Source organism: Corvus hawaiiensis, chromosome 6 (genome assembly GCF_020740725.1).
Source record: "Corvus hawaiiensis isolate bCorHaw1 chromosome 6, bCorHaw1.pri.cur, whole genome shotgun sequence".
NCBI classification, from domain to species: domain Eukaryota; kingdom Metazoa; phylum Chordata; class Aves; order Passeriformes; family Corvidae; genus Corvus; species Corvus hawaiiensis.
In genome coordinates this window covers 16,661,655-16,679,053 of record NC_063218.1, presented here as the reverse complement: position 1 = coordinate 16,679,053, position 17,399 = coordinate 16,661,655, and the positions used below count along the sequence as shown (strand labels likewise).

The 17,399-nt window shown below is 39.0% G+C and overlaps 1 protein-coding gene across 2 annotated transcripts in view; it reads right to left on the bottom strand.

Moving 5' to 3' along the window:
* CCDC88C (coiled-coil domain containing 88C) overlaps window positions 1-17,399 on the bottom strand; it is a 106,137-nt gene that overhangs the window by 27,483 nt on the left and 61,255 nt on the right. For both annotated transcript variants that reach the window (XM_048307029.1, XM_048307030.1), the window contains exons 11-19: window positions 15,836-15,982; window positions 14,660-14,804; window positions 11,777-11,958; window positions 8,112-8,249; window positions 5,574-6,644; window positions 3,184-3,311; window positions 2,147-2,288; window positions 1,345-1,533; window positions 805-966 (exon numbers count right to left, since the gene is read on the bottom strand). In XM_048307029.1, the coding sequence (XP_048162986.1) occupies window positions 805-966; window positions 1,345-1,533; window positions 2,147-2,288; window positions 3,184-3,311; window positions 5,574-6,644; window positions 8,112-8,249; window positions 11,777-11,958; window positions 14,660-14,804; window positions 15,836-15,982 (2,304 nt within the window). The remainder of the gene's footprint in view (window positions 1-804; window positions 967-1,344; window positions 1,534-2,146; window positions 2,289-3,183; window positions 3,312-5,573; window positions 6,645-8,111; window positions 8,250-11,776; window positions 11,959-14,659; window positions 14,805-15,835; window positions 15,983-17,399) is intronic.

Below are 17,399 nucleotides of genomic sequence, written 5' to 3'. Positions count from 1 at the left end.
TAATGAAGCTTAAGTTCACCCAAACTCAAAAATATTAACTGCATCACTGTGTCCGTGGACAATACTCCTAACACTGTGTATGTGAGCAGTACTCATAACAAGTCTGGTTTCAGCAGAGAGATGGTGTATTGATTTTATATGTTGCTAATATAAGTCAATTACAGGTGAGAAATAATTAAAGAGAACCAAAACACCCATCTCTGAACAGGTAAGAGGAAAAGCTTGAGAAGTGAAAGTCATAGAAGAAAAATAGAGGTAATCCAATGCTGTCCTTTGAAACTGGTCTCTTTCTCAAACTAAGTTTATTTTTTTAAAATTCAAATACTTTTTATGAGTATCTTTTTCACTCGCAACTTTGACATTTTGTCTGAAAGCCTGAAAACTGTGATTGGAACTCATTGCTACAATACCTACGAGGAGCTGACTTGTGTCCTCTTTTCATTTCTTCCAAGCTCTTTCACAGGCATAGCATTAACAGAAAAAAGCAAAGAGCAAAGGTTTTTTTTATTTCAGAAGTGTAGCTTATGGAATAACACATCTGGATTTTGCTGTATTGATTTTAACAAATTCTCTCTAACTAACCACCTTCTTGCTGAAGGTAGCTACCAGACATTAGCTACAGAGCCAACTTCCCTTCTAGCTTAGAGAAATTCAGACCTCAAACTAAGCTCCACCTTCTGGACCTCATCTTTACATCACTGCATCAGCCTACCAACACAAACGTTTTATTATTAGCTGTCATCTTCTCCACACTACTGTAATCAAATCCAACCTCCTGGCACAGAGGCACAAGGCTGCCCTGACCTGGAGTTTGGCTGTCTGCGTCTGCAGGGCAGTGTTGTGCTCCTGAAGGAAGACGTTTTGCTTCTGTAGTGTCAGGATCTGATTGTTGAAGGAGACATTCTGTGTTTCCAAATGCTTTAGCTGTTCCTTAAGCAGCTGCTTCTCAGTATGCAGGGCTGCATTCTGAAAGAGAGATGGCATTGAAGGGGTGACAGGAAGAAAAGAAACAGCTGTCCTGATCATCTGGAGTCCTATCAAAGATGAGAACCAATTAGTGATGATCATCCTGCAACAAAGGCATAAAACAAACTCTTCCCAGCATTAAATGACGGTAGGACGGGTGTTACACATTAATCCCTGCAAAGATGGGACAAGACGGACACAAGACACATGAAGCACTTAAGTCCCGTGTAGTCCTAAGAGACATCCAAGAAATTTGGTAGACTTGGGTGCTCCAGAAAACCTACCAGATTCCTTTAAGCTCAAAAATCCAGTTTCCAGCAACCCACTCATGAGCACAAGAGAAGTCTATGAGCTAAGAGGAAATAGAAGAAGGCTTACATTCCTTTCCAGTTCAATTGCCCTGTCCTTCAGTTTCAGCAGCTCTGTGGTAGCTTCTTGGTGCCCCGTTTCCAATTTCTCATTCATTTGCTGGTTGGGAATGAGCTTCTCTGCTGTATTCCTCAGTGACTTCTGAGCACACTGTCCATCCTGCTGAGTCTGCTTAAGTGCATCAAAGTCCTTCTTCACCTACACAGTCAACAAGCAACTTCAGCACTGAGGGAACTGGGATTATGCATTAATAATGATGGGATATGTCACTCCTCTCTTGCTCTGTACAGACTTTCAGAGATTCAACAACCATTACCCCACTTCACAGACAGGGTAGCTGAGACACAGACAGGTGGAAGATTCCACATCTCTTGGCCTCCAGTCAGGGGTCTTTTGACCCAAGCTCACTGTCACCTAACAAACAGGCTGTTCCTAGGTGAGATGTTTCAACTGCAGTCTTCTTCAGCCTATGTTTCCACTAAACAAGGCAGAAAAACACAGCCATGCCAATAAAAAAAACATGGGAAAACAGATCTAAAAAGAGCAATTATCCAATAGCACCCTTGCTGATGTGCCCCTAGAACAAAATTTTTTAATGAATTTTGTTTCGTTATATAGAAAGGGACAAAAAAAAAGGCAGTCCAGTGGAAAAAAGTTCTTTGGAATGATGTGTATAGAGAGGGGCAGAGAGAAGAGACAACCTGTTCTTCAAAAAAAATCAAACCTCAAACCAAAGAATCTCTGAACATGTGAACACATTTACGTGTTCAGAACTACACTGTGAAAAGTTAAAATTCACTTAAGCTCTTACCATATTTAGATCATTCTGTAACTGCTGGTTCAAGTTCAGAAAGTCTTTCACTTGCGCTTCCAGCATTGCAATCTTTTCCTCTTTCACAGCTAGTGTTGATTTTAGTGCTGATTCAGTTTTGCTTTCCAGAACCTTGTATTTTCTGAAAAATATGATAATAGCTTTCCAGTGTATGCCACTAGGATACGAGCCACCATCTAAATAGAAGACTTCACCTTCACCCATTCCCAATCTCACTACATGTTAAATTGTATGTGCTTGCTTCTTCAGGAAAATGATTTCCTCTAGTGTTGCAGATTGCCACTGATATATTATAGCTGGGGAACTCACTTATGGAAAATCCAATCAACTGTAATAGAGGTTAACACCAGCATGGTTCTACAGAAGTATCAAAGAGTTATATAACTTGAAAGAAAATAAGTTTTTCTCTTTTTCCCATAATTACACTACAGAAATTTCTTCTCATGGCTCTTTCGTACATTCGTGACAAGAAGGAAAATCCACAGTCTAAAGACTCCTACAAGATGGGTATGTTTCTCTAAGTAAGTCTTACCAAGAAGCCAATATACACACAGGTTGTTGGGATTTTCTTTGTTCATTACTATAGGACTTACAAAGGAATTCCTTGCCATCAGATGTTTCTTAGGCAATATCTATGTTTATACTAACAGGTATCGGGATCACCAATTACATGAAGTAATGACAGACACTGTTTAATAGACACTATCCTTACTTGTTAAAGAGATCATGAAGAGAAGTACACACTGAAATAGCTACCCAACTACTCTGCTGGGGAGCACAGAGGAACTGTAGTAACACTGCTAGCATGGAGGTAGAAAATGGCATTTCCTCCTTCCACCCAAAAAATGTTTTGCAAAACTTAACAGTATGCTGCCAAGCTTGCCTCAGAAAAATGTGATTTATCTCCAAACTTGTTAAGGGTAATGGCAAGGAGACAGATGAGAACCAAAAAGAAAGGCAAAGGGCTTCAGTTAGGCTGAGTCAAAAGAATGACTAGAAGAGCTCAGTTTTCTTACGTGTCGTCATTTCCATTATCATCCCCCAGCAGCAGCTCTTTGTTCAATCCCATCTTCTCCAGTTCCTGGCTCAGTTTATCCAGCTCACTAGACAACTTCTGACTCTTCAGCTTCTCCAGGACCAAATCCTGAAAGAAGCATTAACATGACTAGTTGCTATGCAAAGGGTGGTGATAATTATCCAGCACTACACATTTCTTTTAAGAGTACTGAAAAAATCATTGGATAAAATCCTAGTTTCAAGTAGGTCAGCTAAAATTCTCCATCAGTGACAGCTGAGTGCAGAATTAAACTGACTGCTTTTATTTATAGGTCACTTGAAATAAATCTGCAGAATGCTTCTTTTGGCCTTTGCCTCACTCACTGTACTGAACGACTTCTGCCAACACTGGCTTTGTGCCTGCCTACCAAACGAGGGAATGTGAGGACCAGGAGACACCACCCCATCTCTGTGCCACACAGGGATGTGTGCAGGCCAGGGGACCAGCAGAGGGAGTTCCCACCTCTCAGCTAGGACAAAAAGCCCTGCCAGCACTGGCATACACAGAGAGGAGCAACAGGACCTCAGTATGGAAGTCTTCTGAGGTATTATGGCTATGATGTTATTAGCAAGGGACTTGGTAACAGGCTCAGTAGTGAATAATGCACTGAGTTTCTGACATACGGTAAATTAATGCCCAAAATTTAAAAAGTGTATTATTGTAGCATAAGAGACAAGACAGCTTTGGACTTGTGACCTTGCTCACTTATTCTGGTATCTACTAATGCAGCCTGGTTTCATTTAGGTTTCTTTGGGAAGAAACTAAAGCAGAACCCAGCAAGGAAGTCACACAAAGAGAAGACCTGACAGCATTGTACCAGAAGGTATATTGGGACAATGCTTTGCTGTTATGCCAGTAAAGTGGTCTGTGTGGAAACGGCCTCGAAAGACAGCCTGCGTTTCTAAAAAGCACAAATTACTTTTGGTGCATGGCTAAGTGTGAAGATCCCTACCATTCAAAATTCTCTGAAATACAAAGGCACCATAGAGATCTACATTGCTCATGTTTCTGCTAAAAGTTTTCTTAAACAACACATGAAGAAAGAACAAAAATGCTACTGAAGCACTTTAAGTAAAAAAAAAAAAACAAACAAAAAAAAAACCAAAACCAAACTACCCTGAATATCAAATAGAAGCAAGAATAAAATTTTAGAAAAATATTTTGTTAAACTCTAGGTATTCAAGAGTCCTCTGATATCACAAATGTAGCCATGAATTCATTCACACGGCAAGGGAAAAAAATGTATGGGTAAGGCCAGTGCCAGTCCAGTGGTCTGTAAAAAAGGGTCCCTTCAACATCCATTAACTCCTTCAGCAGGATCTATAGAAAGTAACTAAGGAAAAGAAGATGGGCTGCTGTATGGAGGTCTGCGCCACTGGAAAATCTGCAGAAGTCTGAGAATGAAAAGATTAAAAAGGAGCCTTCTCAGAAATTATATTATTTTATTTATTTTTAAGGAAAGTTGGACAGAAACACAACTTGGGATTGTGTCAAGTGTTTCTGACAGACTTTATTTCTCCTCCTCAAAATTACACTAATGCTTCAAAAATTGAAATAAAACTGAACGTTAAAGTAAGTGATTGCCTACTGTATTAGTCTTGCTAAACTTACTTATTTCACTGAGCTACTGCAGCACGACCCTTTTTTGTTTTAATTTCACAGGAAATCTTGTTTCTGGCAGGACAACAGCAGCTGGGACAGGCAATGAGAGCAAGTTGCAATAACCTGAATCTGCTCATAGGCCACTTATAAGAGTGCCAGGTTCTGGCACACACATCCTCTGATTGCCAAAGTCCCAATGCTTGGTGCAGGGAGAGATCACTGCTGCTTAGCATGCTCTCACTGAGCAGGGAAGCATGTGGGGAAAGATGCTGTATGTAAGGTACCTGTAAAGCCAAATCTTGGTGCAGCTCTTATTGAAAGGTTTAGGTTGGTCATCTGGGATGGTTTTGTCTCTTTCAGAACAGGGATGCCAATGTGTCCTCAGCAAGCGCTAGAAATTTCTAGACCTGAGAGTCAATCTCCCCTGCTGGAGCTCTTATGTTAGCAAACAATTTTGTGGTCACAGTCAGAGAAAGTATCAAAGTCTTTGGATAACAGGCACCACATGAGAGCTGTTTTAAAATTTTATTCTGCATGGAGAAAGACATAATTTTGAGACTCTGTATTGTGGACACAAAGTGGAGTACTGCACAGCTGCACCAAGTGCAGTTTTTGGTATGTTCCACTTTCCAGGAACAGTTGTTAAGGCTGTGAAGATCTCCTGTGGGACAGATATCTCCCTTTAGTACTTCACTGAGCTTAAAAAAAAAATAGCAGCATACAACCCAGTAGAATTATTTTGCTTACCTCTCTCAATGTAGCTAGTGTTCCCTTATCAATTGTAACTTGCTTTAGGAGGTCTTTATTGTCCTTTTCAAACTCTTTCAGTTTATTAGATGAATCTCTGAATCGAGCAATTTCCTTTTCTAGTGTCTTGTTTTCCTTCTCAGCAACTGCCAACTTTTCTTTATTGTCATCCAAAGTAGCATCTCTCCGCTCCAATTGCTGCCAAAGCCGTTTTGTTTCTTTCTCTAGCATTTTTTTGTCTTTTTCTAGCTGAGACATTTCTTGTTCTAGGGATTTGTTTTCCTTTTCTAACCTCTCTAGCTGTTTGGCAGAAACCTTTAGCTCTTCAAGGTTCCTCTGGAGGACCTGATTTTCACTCTCCATTCCTTGAACTTCTTTTTCTAATTCCTGGATCTTTTTACTGCTGTTCTCCACCATTTGCTGAAGTCTCTGGTTTTCAGAGTTGACGCTCTGATAGATTAGCTCCAGCCTCTCTGATTTCTTGTTCATTGCTTTTAACATTTCCACATTCTTTCGTAAGTCCTCTTTCTCCCTCTCCAAATCTTTATTTTCTGCTTCTATTTGTGCCATTTTTGTGCTGGTAAATCTCATGGTCTCTACCACTCTTCTAAGCTCCAGATTTTCTTCATCCAATTGCTTGTTGTCCCTTTCCAGGTCACCAAGCCGGATGGAAATATTTTGTAATGTGTCCAAGGATTTTCTTAGTTTCCTATTTTCCACTTCCAGATCGCCATTCTCTTGCTCAAGAACTTCCACTTTTTCTGTCACTATTTTCATCACTGCTGCCTTTTTTGTGAGCTGCTCATTCTCCTTCTCCAGTCGGTGGAGCTCTTTTTCCATTTCTTCCACCCTTTCCACTTTTTCTCTAACCTGGTCAAAATCCTTTTGCAATTGTTTCTTCTCAAATTCCAGCTTGCTCAGTTTGCTACTAGTCTCGGTAACTGTTTCATGAAGGATTTTGTTCTCTTTTTCGATATCCTTCACTCTTGCCTCGCTGCTCACTTGTGATCTTTGTCTCAGGGATAAGACAACTTGATTAAGGTGATCATTTTCTTGTTTAAGGTCCTTTATCTACATAAACAGTTGTGCAAATGTTATTCATCTACTTTACAAGTGCAATACAAATTAGCCCTAAAGCAGACAGATGATTGTTAACAAAATCATATCCATTTAATCCAAGATAAATTTCTCAGCAAATTACTGAATATAACCAAGAACCCAAACTATTGAAAAAAATTGTTACCTCTGGTAAGCCACGATTTTAATAAATTAAAAAGTGTGCGCTACATTCCTGCCACCATCCAAGAAGGCTGAGGCAGAAGGAGAAAGTAAACAGAGGACCTTCAGAGAACACCTTGGAGAAGATGCTTTGCTACAAATAATTCCTAATAGAGGGTATATTTCTGTCTAGGTTTAGTCTAAGATAGTCTTAAGTCCCAAAGTCCTCATCTTTAGGATCTGAAGACTGAAATTATCTCTGATAAGGTGTCAGGAATCTCAGAATGCTTGAAAATGTAGAGCAGTTACAGATGTCATTAAAGAGACACTTCCTGTAAGGACAGTACACTTATCCCACTGGTCAAATTTCAGCTGATGCAATTGCAATTTAGACTGCAATTTGCATTTGATTCTTATATTAGACAACATCCACACAAATCAAAAGGGCCTAGACCTGAAAAAATCACAAACTGCTCTTTTTGACAACTGAGAATATATCCTGTTTTACTTCCTGCCCTACCTTCAAACCATGCATTAATTCCTGCCACAAAGCATCTGTATTTGTTCTAACTGAAATGCAAGACTTTGTTGGTAAAGTGCAGTTTCCCAGGGAGAAGTATGGGTAAAAATCCTTCAAGATTACAAGAACTACACAAAAATAAGATGTTTTGCTATTTAATTTTTGCCTCACAGAAACTTACAAATTTTCATACAGGTTGAGAATATTTAGACCAGTCTCTAATGATCTTTGTCTGTACTTTTTTCATTTGTCAGATTAGTACAGATGATATGATACTTGCACAAACCTGTAACAAGAGAATTTCTAGGCATTGCACATGAACTGCACAGTGGTAAAAGCTGAAGGGCAATTAAAATGTCAATCCAGAAGACATAAAATACTTTCTCAGCATGTCTTTAAAATAGTGCAAAAAGGCTGGCTGAAGGACCTCAACCAAACCGATCACGCCATACAGGTGGCAAAAGACCAATCTTCAGCAATAAAATGGGGATTTATCTGCACATCCTAAAACCAGATGGTATTCCATTTAGTAAAATCCAAGGGCTTTTTTCCCTCAAGGGGGAATGTCTGTTCATACAACAGCCAGAAGATCCCCTTATGGTAACAAGAGCAGAAATCAGCAAAACATGCTGGGCTTCTATACTTGAAGAAGCTTTTAACCTAGATTTGAACAAGTTCAACCTGCACTTAATAGCTCTCAAATTGCCTTATCTCCCTGAGAGAACCAGATGCTCTAAATGGCATCACTGAATTACCATTACTGAGCACATGTTGTTATATTACATTTGAGAAGTTTTCACCTGTCTGTCTTTGTCAGCTTTTAGAGTCTCCATGACAACTTGTAGCTGCTCTTTATCTTTTATCAGCTCCTCACTCAAGGTTTCCAAGTCTTGATTGCTTTGCTTCTCTTTTTCAATTTGATTTTGCAACTTCTCAATCTGTATGGAGAGAACACACCAAAACACATCAGCCACAGCTTGACACAAGGACTGTTTGCACTTTAAGTCATTTTGAAGACCAGAGAGAAATGAGATGGGGACTATGGCTGAAAGATTAAATCCTTCTCTTCTGCAGTTGCCAATCTCAGAGGAGGAAATGGACTGTTTTTCTCACAGTGCCAAGAATCTTCTTCATGCCATTTATGATCAGAGCATATAAGGCACAGCAGTAAGAAATGCTTAGTTCACCTGCCTGCTGAATGCCCTGTTGTGCTCCTGCCAAAAGTGATTAAGTGTCTCCCCTTCTAAGTGATTAAGGTGCTCCCCTTCCTGGGGAACTTGCCTCCTCCTAGCCACTCCATCACTGATGGTCTTACTCTACCACTGAATGCAGACAAAGTTATTAAGACACTTCAGTGAGCCACAACACTAAAAAAACCAAAACACCAACCTAAAACAGGAACAGAGGAAAAACACTAAAGCACTGGAGTGAGCAAGTTTAAATTCCCACTCCCTGTGCTCTGTTGGCCCTCTTTTCCCCAGTAGGTGACAAGGCTGCATTTGAAAGATTTGTGAATAAGGCTCCAGTCCTACAACAAACAAAAGTTTTCTTACTTATTCCTTTTGAAGTCATACTTGTAATGCATGAAGAACAGAAAAGCAGTAGTTCTTCAGTATTTAGAACCAAGAGGTTCTGGGAACTATACTCCCCAAGTCAGGAAATATTTATTCCTTTCTAAGCTTGCAAAGTACTGTGAGCACCTACAGCTCTGCACAAGTATCAGCTCATTTTTGTCTTGGTATTATCAACTCTGCCAACAGTGAAAATGTCAATGAAAGGGGTATTAAACCTAATTCTTACAAGTGGGAAATAGCTGGAGGCTGGGCTCTGCCTGTGTCAACATGTGCCTTATTACAGGAAGTGTTTAAACAAGCAGGGGCTGCCCAGATTAGAGATAAGGAGGGCTCAGCAGTTGGAAATGTAACCATGTGGAGGTTCATTGGTCTCAAAGGAGCTGTTCAGAGAAAGCTGCAACAAACTCAGTAGCTCAGCAATAGCTGATCTTCATCTGCATTTCCCAGAAAACTGGAAGCAAGTAAGACATTACTGTTTACAGCTCTTGTCAGTAAGTCAGAAAGGCAGAGACAATGGACAGGTACTCAGACTGCTACTACTTGACTGTGCCTGAAAGGAGGGTTTTCTATTATTAGCTCCTCTGAAAACCTTGTAAGAAAGGAAAAAAAAAACTGTACGTAACTTTTCCTTTATAACATCTCCTCTTGTATTACCTGAATAATCCTGTTTTGGCTACATGATCCCACCAAGCACTAGATCAGCAGATAAACAAGCATATTCAAACAACATTTTTTGAAAGTCTCAGACAGTGGATGAAATCTCAGCTCAATTAAACAACTTTAGGGAGACAAGATTTTACTATGGGTATCTCAGGAAAGTTACCAAAAGAACCCCAAAGACACAGAACATTTGAGAAAAATACTTCTTTATCTCTTGTCCTCTGACTTATACATGCTTGACTTTAACGCTCTTCCAGAGCCCCTGCACTCTCCCCTGCCCACCACAGTAAACGTTTTTCAGTGAGTAAGAGACTTTGCCTATTATTTCCCTGGCACACCTTGCTATATTCTAATTGAGGGGATACATGTGTGGGAGAAGTACAAAAACATACTTGAGAAAGGCAAGATTAAAACCAATTCAAACATCTCACATCAAAGATTATTTTATGTATGTAAAATAATCTTGTACACTGACAAAAACCAGACAGAATGCTGTCTACTAATTGTTTTCCCAAATTTCCCTGAAGGGGAGATGAAGTCCTTCAACTTGACTCATCTGTGGTATTCAGTCAACAGCTCCCATCATATTCTGTATTTTTCTGGTGTAGTGTTCAGGCATTTCACTTGCTCTTAATAGGACTATTTTTGCCTGCCTTTTTTTTTTCATTTCTTTGATACATGTGGTGCTCTCCTTACACTACAGAGGTGTTCCCTACTACTATTTTGTGTCTTACAGAACTACGAGACCTTTAGGTGACCCCACCATGTCAAAGCATTCATCATCTTCAAAAACTTCAGACTAATTCTGGAATCACAACTGTTGGCACCAATATAGTGCTGTAACAGGAGGTGCCCACAGGAATCTGCCTAGGGCAAAGCCAGAGGTTGACCACAGTTGTTCAAGTGACTTGAGTGGCTGTACACCACAGGTATCTGCTGAGTGCTTTCTATGCTTCCCTCTCCAATTTTAGGCATGTAAATTAGAGCTGGATTGAATTACTTATACACAACAGGTCATAAATGGAAGTGTGGAAGGAAGATTAGAGTGAACTGAATCTTTGCAGTTTTCCTTGCTCACAAAAGAAAGCAAAGAAGCAGAACTGATCACAGCTTAGCAAATTAATCTCTCCAGAAGATGGAATGATCCAGTGCTGGATACCTGTTCTCTCCAGCAGAGAAATGGGCTTGTTACAATCTAGTCATCCACAAGCAGCATTTCATATCTAGATGCCTTCTCCCCTTGTCCTTTGAAACACCCAGTTAGCTCACAGGCAAGCCAAGCAGAACAGAAATCATTGCATCAATGTCACACACACACAGGTTACAGCAGTAATGGCAAAAGGAGAAATGAGCCTTATATTCTGGATAATTTATGAACGGTAGGAATGTGAAAAAATCCAACACGAAAATGTTTTATACTTAAAAAGTAGCAAGCATCTTTTTTTCCCAGCAGCATTTGGCTCAATTAACCAGAGTTGAGGATTCAAGTTACTAGTCAGACAAAAATAAGGCTGGTAGTTGGAGATGAACTGAGCAGTTTGTTTCACAAGGACAAGCATTGAGCTGGCACTTGAGCTAAATGTCATCACAGTTAATAACAGAGTGCAACACACACACATATGTAAGTAAATTTACCAAGTGATGACCTACATGTTTGTTACAAAGACTGGAAGAACTGAGATCTTTGCAGAGAGAGAGAGACACCAGAGAATTTTAAACAGCAAAGAGGACAGAAAAAAAGAAAAAGCAGATCCAGGACTCTGGACAGCCAGAAAGACATTTAGAACATGCTAACCTGAAGTCACCTGTGTGATTTATTTGACTTACATGTAAAAATTATTAAACTTTCAGAAAACTAAAGTAGTTCACTGTGACCATGGCTTCCTTTCCTAGTAGTGATGGTTGTGAGACAACAGAAAAGGACATAATCAACAGTACAATCTGACAGGGGCAAACAGGCACTGAAAACCAGCTTTCATTTAATGGGAACAGTCACTTTTTCTTACAGTGATGCACATAAGCAGGCAGTGAAGTAGAAGGCAATAAATAAAATTATTAGAATTTAATTGCATAAGAATGCAATTAAATAGACGGGACCAAAACCATGGTCAGTCTTACGGGGATCATGGGTGAACTCCCTGAAAACTCTCATCATTCAGGAATGCTGCACAGTCCTTTGTGCACTGTGTTTAAAAAACTAAGAGCTCCACTTGTTCCTGTGAACAAATTACCTTTTTGCTAAGCTGTTGATTTTCCTTTTCCAGTTCCACAAACCTTAGGCTGCTCTCTCTGGAGGTCAAGGAGGCATCTCTCAGCTCTTGGATTGTGTTCTGCAAGCTCTGATTATCCTTCTCTAGCTTCAGTATTCGACTCGAAGCACATTCATTCAACTCAAACACAAAGGACTTTCTGGCTGTTGAAACATGAGAAACAGAAGGTGGCACTAATCAATTTACAAACGTCTCCTTCTGAGGTGTGTGAGATCCACTCAGATGAAGATTATTGCTGTCAGTCTTACAATTTCAGCTTGACTGCTAAGTAAAGACGGTTAAAAACAGAACCCATTTTCACAGATAACCATTAGCACCTTTAATAAATAGGCTACTATCTGAACAAACAGCCATCTGAACAGCCAGCTGTCTCAAAAGTTGCTTACTTTCTTAACTCTTCTTAAATCTGCTTTAGTCACGTTAGGAATGCGTCCAATGTTAGTAGCAAAATATACTTTGATACCATCTCATACTTTCATCAGAGGAAATAAATTGAGGCAGAAAATAAACCCCTGCTAATTGTTTGCTAAAACAGCAAGGTGGTGCACTTCCAAGAGCTAGTGAAAACTCAGGTATCTAATCACATTTAGTCATGAAAAAAGTTCTTACAAAGGAGTATTCCAGTGCTTATCTTTACAACTTCTTCATCAAGAATATGCCGAATCAGAGAGAATAATTTATTACTAGGTACCCAGGCACAGGACACCCATCAGAATGCTGCTCTGAGAAGTGTCTGAAGCTGAAATCTCAGAACTAAAAAAATTGCATCAAGTTTTACAACAGAGATGTTATTTTACTCAATGTTCGTACATCAAAGTCTCACTACCTCTCAGCCTCAAAATCCATCACCCAGGCCTTACTGTTCTGTTAATTTCTCTGCCCAGCATTTGAATAATTACAAGAGCAATCTTCTGTTTCACATGAAATAATTGCTACCCATCACCTCAAAACAGCATTTCATATGAAATTGACTTTTAACACTGTCTTTAAATCTAAGAAAATTAATAACTCCTTCTAAATAAGCACTACAGCATACTGAGTACTTTAAGCTGGCAACTTTCTGAGAATAGTAAAATTCTATTTGTCTCTTTTATGGAGCATCACCTGGAGAGCTTCGGTCAAGTGAAGACTCAAATAGTTAACATTAACTGAATACTCCAGTCAAGTTCGGTTCTGAAGCAAAGTCCATCTAAATTACTTTTTACCATGCTTATTTTTAAAATTATTTTGAATAAAATATTCCAAACTGGCTGGTAAAATCTTGTATCTATCACCCTTGCAGACTCAACTTGATATCCAGGAACAGGAGATTTTCCAAAAGAGTTTTGCAGTTTGACTCTATTTGTGACAAACAAGCTGCATTCAGAACAGCAACATCGATTGAAATAAAACTTCTTAAAGAGAATTATTGTAAAATCACAACAGCACTTCCATGAGATAAAAGTCCAAAGTGGAATAGTCTCTTTTTACAAAAGAATCCAGCTTCCTTCACCATTTTATTTTCCTACTGAATACAAGATTGTGGATGTTCTTAGTTCCTCATTCTTTTTCTCTGGTTAATCAGAGAGTTTCTGAAGCTCCAGGGCTAAAATGCTAAACATCAGTGCAGTGATAAATCACTCAAGCTAATTTTGAAAGTTATGTTTCAGAAATTAGTAAATAAGATGTAACAAAATAAAACTAGCATTCTTCCTTCTATTACACTGATAGTGAAAGCAAATCAGGAAGGGAACAAAACTTGGTATTTTAAACAGGCCAGAAAATACGATATTTTTACATTTTCCTGAAATACTCTTGATCAAAACTTCTAAGTTTTGAGAAAACTGTTTTCCCTCCACTAACACAATGAGCAATATCCTTGATTACATGTAAGGAGTACTAGAGTGACATTCATTTCTCAGGCTAACATAACCTGCTTTGCAAGATTATTATTTACAAATAACAATTAACTAGTCATTAATCTTAGTGAAGAGAACTTGGATCCTAGACAGCAAGAAGATTTCAGAATTGGTGTCAGGCACACACTCAGCTGTTTTACAAAACAAAGCTATTCTAGAGAGTTTCACTGAAAACATCTGCTTACTCTAATTTATTCCTTTGTCTTCAAGTTCAACTGTTCCTGGTACACAAAGCCAAACATGCAAGTCTTAGCAAAATAAGGTGAATACTCAGTAAAAGCTGCATGTTGAATTACAGGAAATAGCTTGTATTTCCCAAGTTCCACTTAGAATCATTATTTAGGCTGGTATGATAGAGTAAATGTTAAACACAGAAATCAATTCTAAAACCTGTCCAGTGAAGAATGAATTAGTTATGTTTGTGATAGTTACGGAAATCAAATCAATCACTCAAAGAAAAAAATATCAGCCAGTTATTTTAACTGCACACATTTTTCAGTATCTAGTAAAAATAAATGACTTCAGCATACACTACTTCCTGGGACTTAAAGGCCAGTTAATTGTCTGTATTAACTGTACTAAAGAATACTAAAGATCACAGACTCCACCCAACCACTCAGTTGGAAATATTCAATGTGACATTTCTGCTGTGTCATTTCCAAAGCTTTCTTTTTTTTTCAATTTTTATTAAAGTGTGATACTTAAAAGTCACTCTCTCAGTGATGAACAAAACAAAAGCAAAACACTTTGATGCTTTCAAAAGAAAGTGAAAGATACTAAAGGAATGCATTTTAGAAGTTCAAAAAAAAAACTAAGGTCAAAGACAAGTGGCTGAATGAGGGAAGTTTTCCAATCTTCAATTCAACTTCTGTTCCCATCTCAGTCAACCAATCTGTCTACTCTGAAACAGACCACAAACACCACAGCTACCCCAGCTGGTACTCACTATCTGCAAGATCAGTGCTTTTAGACAGTTGTTCTAGTTCCCAGCCTAGGTGTGCAGACTCGTTCATGCTCTGTTTCTGTGCAATCTCCAAGACCATGTTCTCCTCCAGAAGCTCTTCAATTCTCTTCTTGTCTGTGTCCCGGTCCTGTGCAAGACACACATGAATGCAAACGCATATTCAGCTCATCTGTAAGATTCTAGGTCGAGCTGCTACAAGCACAGTGTATGTTGAGGGTAGAAGAATCTCCTTAAACACTGTGGTTTTATAACGAAATACACCTTCAGCATTAAATGCTTGCTGTGGGCTACCATATATGCCACAGAAAGCAAAGCCCAGCTGGCCCTGTTTAGCATCAGCTCTGGCCCACAATACACTTGGAGAGAGAGGGATGGCAGCGAGAACCTACCAGGTGATCACAGGACCACTACAAGCCAGGACTAGTATGGCAGGCTGGATTCAAGATGTCTCCAGAGCTAAGCTCTTCAAAAACATGCAGCATCATGCTCTTACACACTGGAAATTCTGCAGATAGAACCTTGAATTCTGCAGAGCTTCAACTCATCACATCGAACTTGGACACAGTCATATGGATCAGCAAGTAGCACCTGCCTCGTAATTTGAATTTTAACTCCTGAAAACAGATCTGGAGAATGAATCTGTTGTTGCTTCTTGTGACTATCTGGGCCATTTGCATTTATGGACACTGAAGTGCTGCCTCAGTGGTTCTCAAATTTTCAGAAATCATAGCCCAAAAATTCATCAAGTCACCCACAAAAGCATTCAGAACCTCCAGCCACTTCGTAAAAGCTAGCATGACATGACCTTTATAATGTCCTGAATCACAGAATGATAGAATGGGTTGGGGTGGAAGGGACATTAAAGATTATGCAGTTCTTAGCATGGGAAGGGACACCTCCCACTAGACCAGGTTGCTCAAAGCCCCATCCAACCTGGCCTTGAACACTTTTAGGGATGGGGCACCCACAACTTCTCCAGGAAACCTCTTCCAGTGCCTCACCACCCTCACAGTAAAGAATTTCTTCTTACTTTCTAATCTAAACCTACTCTCTTTCAGTTTGAAGCCATTCCCCCTTGTCCTATCACTACATGCCCTTGTAATGTAGCATAAAAACAAAAGTTAAAAAAATTAGCATAATGAAAAAGAAAGTGCATACCAGCTCTACATCATGAAGTTTGGATTTCAGCTGCAAATTTTCCTTCTCTAATTCATGCAGCTTATCACCACGAGCTCTTGCCATGGTTAGCTGTTCTTCTAGCATGGCCTTTGTTTCGATCAATACAATGTTGTCCTCTCTTAATTCCTAGGGGAAAAAAGTGTTAATTTCTTACTGACTTCTCATAGACCAAGTGAGTTTCATAAAGTGACATTGCAAAAAAAAAGAAAGAAATCTGACATGTTTGTCTCATAAGAAGATTTTTACCTAATATTTTAATGAGAGGTGATACTATGTTTCATTACCTGGGAGTCATTATGCAAGTAAATCTAATATTTCTTAGGGTCTTTTTCCTCAATTTTACCAGTTTAACAGTTTCATTTGCTTTACATGAGGCTAGATCAAGAGGTGCACAAAGAGCAACTGTTCAGTTCCAATTCCACTGTTGTAATACCAATTTCTTTGCCAACTTATCATAGTCCCTTGTTTTCCCAGCTTCAAAATAGATGATTGATTTACTTTCAAGGGATGGGGAACAGTATCCATCAATACATTCAATATCTGCATTCCTGTTTCAGTACACTTATGTGCAAATGCCTGTTTAATACATTTTCTCTCTCATGAAGAGAATTTTAATTCACTTGAACAGTAGAAGTTGTTTTATACTTAACACTCCCTGCCACTTCCCCACTAAACACATGAGCATTAACTGCACAAGCCATGTCGCTTACTCATTAGAGCTTTTGGATCTGGTTTTACTGAGTAGAAGTTTAATTTATTACTTTTCTGTAGCCACAGCATTAGAAACAGGTTAATTATCCTGCACTGCAACTGTTCCTTGCAAATAACAAATGAAACTCTGTGCATTTAAGTATCTTATTCTGGAAACATGAAATATCCAAAGCATGAAATCTGGCCATGAATCATTGGTCATGTTTTAAACACATGTATCAAATATGTCTCATTTTAAGCTATAATACCTCACTTCTAGCTTTTACTTTTGTTGATCCTCAGATAAGTCTTGAGTACAAGACAAATGTTCTGTGGCAGGAACGCATCAGCATTTAAAAGATTAAATGGATACAGTAAGGAATTTTCCCCAGATGAGTTACAACTGGGCAAGAAGCAGATTGATTCTCTACAGAAACTTCATCATTCTCGGGTTTCCTCCCTCCTCTCCTGAACCATTCTGCTGTTCCAATGATACATGCAAAACCAGAAAATGTGCAAACAGACAGGACAAAATGCTTGACAAGTTTATTCCTGGATAACTGATTTCAAATGTGATGTCTCTGCTGACAGAGTGTTCATGTCTGGTCTCTCAAACCACAAACACCCAAACCAAGTAGATTCCTGAAAGATCACCAAGCATGAGCAAATCATTTTCACAGCTTAATCAGCAACTACCTTCTCATTTTTTGGGGTGGAATCAGCCTTAAGAAGCCTTATATGGCTCAGTTATTTAAAAAACAAACAAAAAAGAAAAAAAGGAGAAGAAAAAAGAAGAAGAAAAAGAAACAAGATAGATGTAAAGAACAAGTTAAGAGTGTCTGACGACAGCCAC